The 9,233-nt window shown below is 57.1% G+C and overlaps 1 protein-coding gene across 1 annotated transcript; it reads left to right on the top strand.

Moving 5' to 3' along the window:
- The first annotated feature begins 455 nt into the window (after positions 1 to 455).
- RAX (retina and anterior neural fold homeobox) lies at positions 456 to 5,276 on the top strand. The gene is made up of 3 exons (XM_012651751.1): positions 456 to 915; positions 1,215 to 1,468; positions 4,338 to 5,276. Exons 1-3 carry the CDS (start codon positions 639 to 641, stop codon positions 4,827 to 4,829), a joined length of 1,023 nt encoding a protein of 340 aa, XP_012507205.1. The 5' UTR covers positions 456 to 638; the 3' UTR covers positions 4,830 to 5,276.
- The last annotated feature ends 3,957 nt before the right edge of the window (positions 5,277 to 9,233 follow it).

Here is a 9,233-nt window from a genome sequence, read left to right as displayed (position 1 = left end):
CGGGGGTGTGTTCGGGGAGTGGGGAAAGAGCGGGTGGCGGGAGGTGAGCCCCAGGGGGCAGGTGAGTGCAAGTTAGGGGTAAGCCCGAGTGGGGGTAGGCAAGCCCAAGGGGAGAGGTGAGCCCAAAGGCGTCGACCCCAGTGAGGCAGAACTGGGGGTGGGGGGTCGCCGGTCGAGGTCCTGGGTCTGTCAAACATCCCAGCGCGGGTCCCTAAAGCGTGCGGGTAGTGGTTAAAACGGATCAAGAGGTGGGAGAGGAATGTTCCGAGTGCCGCCCGGGGATGGCAGGGCGAGGACCCCTAGGCTGGCCGGAGGAAGACCCCGCCTCTCTGTGGGGGGAGGGGCTGAGAGCGGGGCTGGGTCCTCCGCGAGAGGGGAGGAGCCGGGGGCAAGCGGGCTCCCCGCCTTTAGCGCCCCGAGCCCAGCCACCCCAGTCCGGACCGCCGACTCCTCCAGGGACCCGGACGGCCGCGCGCGCAGCGCTCGCCCACCTCCAGCGTGCGCAGCCGGGTCAGACGTCGCCTGCGAGCTTGACCTAGGGTCGGGTCCCGTCGGGTGCACGGCCGCACTCGGCAAAAGCCCACTGTGAGCCTCTTCCCTCGGTCTCCAAAGCGCCCTCCCGCCTCCCGGCGCTCCCCATGCACCTGCCGGGCTGCGCGCCCGCCATGGCCGACGGGAGCTTCTCGCTCGGCGGCCACATGCTCCGCAGCCCGGGCGGGAGCACCTCGCGGCTGCACAGCATCGAGGCCATCCTGGGGTTTACCAAGGACGACGGGATCCTAGGTACCTTCCCGGCGGAGCGGGGCGCCCGGGGCGCGAAGGAGCGGGATAGGAGGCTGGGCGCGCGGCCCGCCTGCCCCAAGGCGCCGGGTGGAGGCGCCGAGCCCTCCCCGGCGCCCGCGCCGGAGTACGAAGGTGAGTGCGCACTGGGCTGTTGCCGGGCCCCTGGGCGCCCAAGTTTAGGAGCTCTGCCAGACAGCGCCCCTTGCTTAACTTTTCTTAAGGCACCTGGGCGCGGGTGTGGGGGCTGTCTATGGCGGGAGCTTCCAACTTGCATTTAGAAAAAACTTAGGGACCCATCGCAGCCCTCAACCCCGACCAGCCCCCGCCCCGGGCCTCCTCCGAGCCCACTTGCCAGCGTCCGCTCGAAGGCGGATTAGGCCAGAGGATGGTGCCGGGAGTGTCTCTGACCCTCCCTGGCCTTGTCGCCCCAGCCCCTCGCCCCTACTGCCCCAAAGAGCCCGGGGAAGCACGGCCGAGCCCGGGGCTGCCCGTGGGGCCAGCCACAGGCGACGCGAAGCTGTCGGAGGAGGAGCAGCCCAAGAAAAAGCACCGGCGGAACCGCACGACTTTCACCACGTACCAGCTGCACGAGCTGGAGCGCGCCTTCGAGAAGTCCCACTACCCCGACGTGTACAGCCGCGAGGAGCTGGCCGGCAAGGTCAACCTACCGGAGGTCCGGGTCCAGGTAAAGCGCCCAGATGAGGGACGGGGAACCCGGAGGGCCCGAGGCCCAAACTGCAGCCAATGCTCCTCTGAATTCCCGGGCGTCCACGCATTTATTATGGCGCTTCCTCGACTTGGCACGCTCAGAGCCCCAAAGGAGCATCACAGATCTTCGATGTCCCCCATGTGACACCCCTCAGGCAGTTTGTTCCAGTGTGTAGTATTATCTCCCGTTGGGGGTCTCCCTCTTCTAAAAAGAGGAACTGGGAATGGCTTGCAAGATGAACAGGGTGACAGTTCCTAAGACGCAGCCAGGATGGGGTTGGGGGGAGGGTGCTGAGTGGAAAGAGAACGTAGGCAGCGGCTGGGGGTAACCGGATTGGGGCCCCAAATGCCACCCCAGTCCCTAGCTGCGCCCACCGTGTTCAAGACGAAACCCCTGTCTCCTTGTGAGCGGCCTGGTACCTCGCAGTTGAAACTTTGGGTGGATTTGTTTAAGAGACTGACTTTTCCTTCTCTGGTGCACATCCAACCCAACTTCGCGCTGCAGAGGCCTTTTCTTCTTATCATAAAGGGGTTTTCGCTTTAATTAAAGCTGAATTATCTTTAATCCCTGATCATTAAAATATTTGAAAGCCTTAAATATTTGCTAGTCATCTGTGAAAAATCTGGGAGGATTTCCAAATTGGGAGAGTTTGCAGAGGCCTGAAGGAGAGACAGTGGGAACAAATTTCACTGCATGTGAAAGGCGGTGGAACTAAGATGGGATTTTTGTGTGTCTAATAGATTAGATTTCCAGAAAATGAGGATACTCAGGTGTTTGGGGACTTTTAGCCATGTCTTAAAAGTAAAAGGGGACAAGCTCCTGCCTTTTGTCTTTTCTGTTTAGTTTAGGGGTTGAAAGTAATGAGTGAAAGTTATGGTTTTGAAAAATAGTCGCCTCATTTGACTCAGGAACTAGCAAGGACAGTTCAATTTCTCCTAATTTGGGGCAGTAAAGTTGCAATGATTTCATTGAAGGGGTGGAAATTTTAGCACCTGCTTTCAAGGGAGGAAGGGTGCAGTAGGGAGAGGGAAAGAATATGAGAGAAAGATAAAGAAAGAGGAGAGGCAAAGCCTCCCAGTGCCCTACAGAATCCAGGCAAAGCAGACACCCTTCGTACTGAACCCACCCTCTTTACTTGTTCAAGGGCTTTGGCTTCTTCTCCAAGTTGTGAGGTTCTTGCCAACAGTGTCTGTGACTTCTCTGTCACCACAGGGCCAGCACAGCACCCAGCATATGGCTGTTGTTAATACACGACTGTGATGTAATCAGATGGTGGGGGGTATGAGGCAGGGTCTCCTCCCGTGTTGAAGGCAGCAGTAGAGCCCTGTAATAACCGACTATCCCAATCCTTGGGTCTGTGACACTGGACACTGGATCTGAAGCTATAGCTGATGGGGAGGGGGGGAACGCATGGTTGGAATAGAACAGGAGGGGAATCCAAGGAGGCAGTAGGACCAGAGCCCTTCCCAAGCCAGTGTTGCTCTTTTCTCTATTGTTGGCAAGTATCTAATATTTATGGGAGACACAGGGCCTTAGATATGCAGATGAACGTATCAAGTGAAGGGACAGGGATGCTTACATTTTCGTTGTTTCTCCTTTTCTCCCAAATTCCGGCCCCTCACACACTTGCCCTGCTCTGCTCAGGTGCTAGGGTGCTGTTTTCCTGAGGAGCCCTCCCCCTGCCCCAGCCTCCCTTATTGACTCAAAACTGCTTTCTCCCCTCTGAGGTTGCAACTGTTTTCCCTACTTCCCTTCATAATATAGCACCGATGCCACCAGTGTCACCAAAGTTCTTTTGTATTCTCCACCAAAGTAAATTGGTTCTCTCCGTTCTGCTTGTGAGGGTGGAACTTGGTGGTGAAACATTAATCACACCCTTTCTGGTGCTTTTATCAAATCAGTAATTAAGGTTCATTGGAAGAAGTCAGACTTCACTCTTGGCAAGGACTTTCTATATGTAAAGAAGAAGAAGAAGAAAAACTTGTCATTGAGCTAACATCTTAGTGTAATGTCAAAACTAACTCCATAAAGTAAAAGTAGATCTAATAAACTTGATCGATTGTAATCTTTGAAAGTCATTTATAAGAAATATTGGAAGTACTAAACAGATATCAACTAAATAAAAATTTTATTCAAGCAGCAATTCAAATATGCTTGGGTAAAATAACCCATTTGCTCTATCTAGCTATCATAACCAGTAATCTGTGTAAATAGCTGTATTTTAACATCCAAATCTGTAAGTTATTCTACTTAACAGTATTTATTTCTACCTCTGTTTATAATAAAGGCTAGGTAAAGCACGTAAAGTCTGAGACCAAAAGCAGCCATCAAGAGCTGTACCAGGCAGACAGGAAGCAAAGTCTAAACTGAGTGTCAGAAGGGCTGCCAACTAACAGGTCACAGAAATTTGATGAGCTCTGGTTGCAAAGTCCTACGGTCCAATTGTAGAGTTAAATTCACTTTTTTTCTGAGCACCTGCTGTGTACCAGGAGTTGGAAACAGATGCAACCACAGCCAAGGGTGAGATAAACAGAGAAAAGGGTGAGAACGCCACGGAGGACTAGGATGGGACAAAGAGATTCAGGGGAGGCAAGAAAAAAAGGAGGGAAGAGACAAAAAGGAAAAAACAGGATGGAAAAGAAAGAATTTAGGGGTGGAAGATTGGCAGCTCCTGCTCGGTAGGTGCAGAATAGCCGACCCTCAGTTTTATTGGTGGGTGGGGGTGTCAAGCTGCATTTTACTTGGGGGTGGAGGAGTCAAGCTAGCCGGGCTGCGCTGGAGCAGGGACGGTGACGTGGCCCAAGCCTCGGCTGCCGCCCGACGGCCGCTCTGCTCCCTCCTGCAGGTGTGGTTCCAGAACCGACGGGCCAAGTGGCGGCGGCAGGAGAAGCTGGAAGTGTCCTCCATGAAGCTACAGGACTCGCCCCTCCTCTCCTTCAGCTGCTCCCCACCCTCGACGACTCTGGCCCCCCTCGGGGCTGGCCCGGGCGGTGGCGGCGGGCCGGCGGGGGGTGCTCTGCCGCTGGAGTCGTGGCTCGGGCCGCCGCTGCCGGGCGGGGGCGCCACCGCGCTGCAGAGCCTGCCGGGCTTCGGGCCGCCGGCTCAGAGCCTGCCCGCCAGCTACACGCCGCCGCCGCCGCCCTTCCTGAACTCCCCGCCGCTGGGCCCCGGCCTGCAGCCTCTCGGGCCGCCGCCGCCCGCCTACCCGTGCGGGCCCGGCTTCGGGGACAAGTTCCCGCTGGACGAGGCGGACCCGCGCAACAGCAGCATCGCGGCGCTGCGCCTGAAAGCCAAGGAGCACATCCAGGCCATCGGGAAGCCGTGGCAGGCCCTCTAGGGGGACGTCTTGGGAGCCGACCCGAGCCGCGCGCGTCGTACCCTCACCCTCTCTCCCGGGGTCCCCCACGCAGCCACTCTTTTCCCGTCGCCCCTGCAAGCCACGGCCGGGCTTCCGTCAGGGACGTGCACCTGTTGCTGGCGCACGAGGGGGAAGGCCAGCCCTCAGGCCTGCGGAGGCCACTGGCCACCCCGCGCTCCTCTCGGCCCCCAGCCCCGCAGCTGGCGGGGAAGCGGCCCCCGGGCTCCGCTGGCCGCGCCGCTCCCATCCCCGCGGGCGCTGGGGCCAAAGGGGCCAGCGCTCCTGAACTTGACCGTCCCCAGGTGGCTTGGAGACCCCAGCTAATAGTAACAAGGCGGAGAGAGGGGCGGAAAAATAGAATTTGAGGAACTTTTGTATAAGTAGTTTCAAAGTATTTGAAAGGAGAATTAAAGATTTGTTTGTTTTTGACCCCGTTTAAGGGGCGTCCAGGACCGGGCGGCGGGGGGGCGTGAACGTGCGGGCGCGGGAGGAGGGTGCGGTGATGGGCCGGGTGGGTCAGGAAAAGCGGAGGACTGCGCGAACTCAGGGCTCCCTCGTGCAAATTCTAGGGACACTTTGCTGCGGCAGAGACTCTGCCCCTGCAGACTCTGCCCGCTGCAGCCCCCGAACCCGAGGCGCCCTTCCCTGGCGCCGCGGCGCGTGTGCGGGGTCCGGGGTGTGTGCGGCCTAAGGCTCAGCTGCTGGCGCCTTCCCAGTTCCGGTACCCGGATAGGCCAGTGTCGGTTGATAGTTTGAAGTATTGACCCCAATGGGAAACGTCCACATCACCTTTCACAGGGTGAGAGCGGAGTGTCCCCGCTCCTCTCTTTCCGGCCCGCCGCAGCCCGAGGGCTCTGTGCCAGTGTCTGCCACCCAGGGCTGATGACATTAGTCCTACAAGAACGGAGACGGACTCTTTTTTGTGACTTGAAGTCTCTCTCTCTTTCCTCTCCTCTTCTCTCTCTCTCCCCTCCCCAAGTCGCTCCGCACCCCCCAACCCAGAGTTCTGTTCAGCGCCGTCGGGCGGGCTCCGGGACAGTGTCCTGGAGGGCTGTGGGCCGCCCATCCTTACCCGCGCGTCGGGGACAGTATTGTCGTTTCTTTGGCGCCGGTTCCAGGGCGAGGAAAGAATCCCGAAGCCTCTGAGCGCTTCAGAAGCTCTCGGGGTCTCGCGGAGTCCCCGGTGAAGAAGAATTCAGGACCCCCGCCTGAGCGGCCGCGGTGTTCACCGCTGAACCTGGAAGCTGAGCCACCGCAAGCACAACCTGGATTCCCGCCACACAGGTCCTGGGGATGGGAGGGGGGCTTCCTATGCGCCCAGAGCCTTAGCATCAGCCGGCTACTGTCTGTCGGTCCTTAGCATATTAGTGAAGCTCCTCAGTCCCCTTTCCTCATCGAAATAAACCCTACTTTGCTCGAAGGTGGGGAAAATGCAATAAAATAATCTGTAAAGGCTTTGTGTAAGCTATCAACGACCTGTCATGAGGCAATAGGCGTTGTAATCACGGTTCCTCTGTGAAATATTCCCGGGCTGCTCCCCTGTTCCCAAACCCACTTGCGTAAAGCACGACTGCTCCAGGGCTGGGCGTACAGGAAGTCAGGGCAGGACCCAGTCCTGGCCCAGGGGGTCCTGAGAGACTATGGCTTCACCAGGACTGTGCACCCCTAGACATCCATCTGGTTCCTTGCATACAGTAGGCTGGTCAGTAAGCATTTACTAAATAGGTTATTTTCCCCAAGAGTCAGGGAGTAACATCTGCACCTTCCCTCACAGGACGTCTCCGTTGGGAAATGGATGGAGTAGCCCAAGTAATATCACCTCCTGGCCAGGAAAAAATAAGCAAACACAGGACGAATGTTTGTGTACATTTCCTTCCATTTGGCCTACCTTCCGTTTCAGCGTTTAAAGCCCTTGTTTCAATAGGCATAATTTATTCGGAGAACTCCCAACTTCACTGGCCCGGAATGAGTACCACTCTTGCTCTGCCCTCCTGCTTGCCACAGTCCTGGCACCATCAGCATCTTCTTCACTTCCCTTAGATCATTGCCACGATTATTCATTTTGTTTCCTCTCTGCTGTTTTTCTATTCTTCTTTCTTCATGCAGTTTTCCTGCCACTCTCCCTTCCCCTTCTACTATTTAGTTTTGTCTGAGAGTGGGTGTTCTTCTAAACCATCTCTCTAGGCACCAACAGAGTGAGCCACACCCAAGTTTCAAAAACAAGTCCTTGGAAAATGGTCATAAAAATACTAATAGCTAATGATCACTCAAGGCTTGCTATGTACCAGCACTCTTCTCAGGTTTTACATCTACTGACTCAGTTAAGCCTGACAACAAGTCCACCAGGAAGATACAATTAGCCCCATTTTATAAATGGAAAAATAGGAAAGAGAGGTTGCCCCAGTTTATACTGATTCTAAGTGTTGGAGCTGAAATAACCAGAAGTGCCAGTCGGTTTCACCATAATAGTGCATGTTCAGGGAACCTTGCTGAGTAACTGCGCCTTATTTCAACCCCAAAGAACAGCTCATTAGGCTATATTGGTAACTGAGATCCTGAAGGGTGGGTGCTAGTTGCCCTGGGCCTCTTGGGGAGGTCTGGACACAGCTCCAGCCCCAGGGATCCCCTCCCCCTCCCCTACAGGCAGCTGTAAGGGAGTAGGGGTGCAGGTGGGGCTGGGATCCAGTACTTAACTCAGGTTGGAGGTGAGAGCATCTTGTATAAAGATCATTAAGCCCCGGAAGACTGTGAAACACCTGGGGCCGCTGCTCAAGCTCATGGCTACAGAAAACACTTTGCAGAGGCGCAGGCCAAGGTCGGGACACGGGCTCCGGAAAACTAGACTGCTGGCTCGGTTTCAGGCGTGTTTGAGTCTTTCAGGGACCCCGAGGAAAAGGTAAGCCTGTATCACTTTCCCAGAATTACTTGCAGTGGTTCTTGAATCTTCCATAATGAAGCTGAGGCAGACAACGCCAGCAATGTCCACCAAAGGGAAACAAGAAACCACTTGGGTCTTACGAGGTTCGGAAAGAAAAGGCACCGTGCTGTTCCAGGCAGAGAGGCCTAGATAGAGGCAGGCCTTGATTCCGGCCGACGTGGCTCCGGTCAATCTAAAAGGCAGGCCTAGGAGACCCTTCTGCCCCACCCCCATCCCCACCCCACCAGGTGACGTCTGCTCTGGCCGGCTTTCCGAGCCAAGCAGGTAGATCCGTAGATCTGATCCTTTCTGGCTCTTGGGACCCAGGTTGGGCGGGGCCTGGGCGGGGCTCTCTAATCGCAGGGGCGGGGCGGGAAAGGACGCGTCGGATTGGACCGCGCCGAGAGAAGGGCGGAGTCAGGCAGGAGGCGGGGGTTGTTGGGACGCAGACTGCCGCGTGCGCCGCCGGGACCCTCCGCTGACCCAGAGTGCCAGAGCCCACGCGAAGAGCACCTCCCCTGCTACCCTGGCCACCATCGGCCCCCTCTACCGTGGTTGGGGTGTTTTCAGTTTTTCCTTTGTTCTCTTTCTGCAAGAATCTCTTTCGGTGCGCGAGGGCAGCGTGTCCACACTGCGGGCCACGGCTCCCGGCTTCTGTCGGCGATACCCGCTGCACAATTTCTCTCCCGCGTGGATGCCGGTTACTGAGGGCCTGGTCTCTCCCTGTGCCTGTCTCCAGAGCCACGGGGTCCAGACAGCAGCGGCAGGACCGCGGTGGCCCCCTCGCTGCGTGTCCCGGGGTTCCGCGCTGCGGTCCTGGGCAGATCCATCCCTCGTGGGTTTCCCGTTTTCTGAAGCCAGTTCTGTCCCCCGCGAGTCCAAGCTCCCACCTGCGCTGCCCAGGAGGGTGGTCGGGGCTGGTGTGGGTGGGATAGAATGAGGCGACCGGGAGAGACCCCTCGGGAGGGACAGGCTTCGACCAGTGGTCAGCAACTGATCTGGGACCACTCTGCTGTATTTATTTATCTTAAACATGTATTTAATGTATGGAGAGGCGGGAAATGTCAAACTTGGGAAGACAATCCCTGCCGGTCCCCCACCAGTTAATCTAGCGTATGGCAAAGGGACAGAGGGAGTGTCGATCCCTCCCTCTCTCGGTCAAATTCGTGCGTAAATCAAAAGTCTTTACCGAGACCGACAAACCGAGCCTACCTGCAGGAGGCGGGGGCGGGGAGACAGCCCAGGACCCCCGACTGAGCTTCCCTGGAGCCCGCGTTCTTCCCTGGGGCAGCGTACGGTAAGGACATGCGAGGTGCGACCCGGCGGCCCTGGCGGCTTTAACATTGGATGTGATGCTCTCCCCATCCACCCCCGCGCCAGCGCCACCTCCCACCACAGACCCCTAACCCCACTCCCTGCCTCTCAGTCCGCTTCTCCAGCTCTATTCTAAGGGCTCTTTTTCACCA

This window comes from Propithecus coquereli, unplaced genomic scaffold (assembly GCF_000956105.1).
Source record: "Propithecus coquereli isolate 6110/MARCELLA unplaced genomic scaffold, Pcoq_1.0 Scaffold37, whole genome shotgun sequence".
Taxonomy (NCBI): Eukaryota; Metazoa; Chordata; class Mammalia; order Primates; family Indriidae; genus Propithecus; species Propithecus coquereli.
This window is presented reverse-complemented; position numbering and strand designations above follow the sequence as displayed.

Bases quoted from the DNA above. Each gene is read 5' to 3' on its own strand.
- RAX (XM_012651751.1), top strand. From the start codon at position 639: ATGCACCTGCCGGGCTGCGCGCCCGCCATGGCCGACGGGAGCTTCTCG. The intron at 916-1,214 runs GTGAGTGCGCAC...TTGTCGCCCCAG, and splicing joins GCCCGCGCCGGAGTACGAAG to CCCCTCGCCCCTACTGCCCC. The intron at 1,469-4,337 runs GTAAAGCGCCCA...TCCCTCCTGCAG, and splicing joins TACCGGAGGTCCGGGTCCAG to GTGTGGTTCCAGAACCGACG.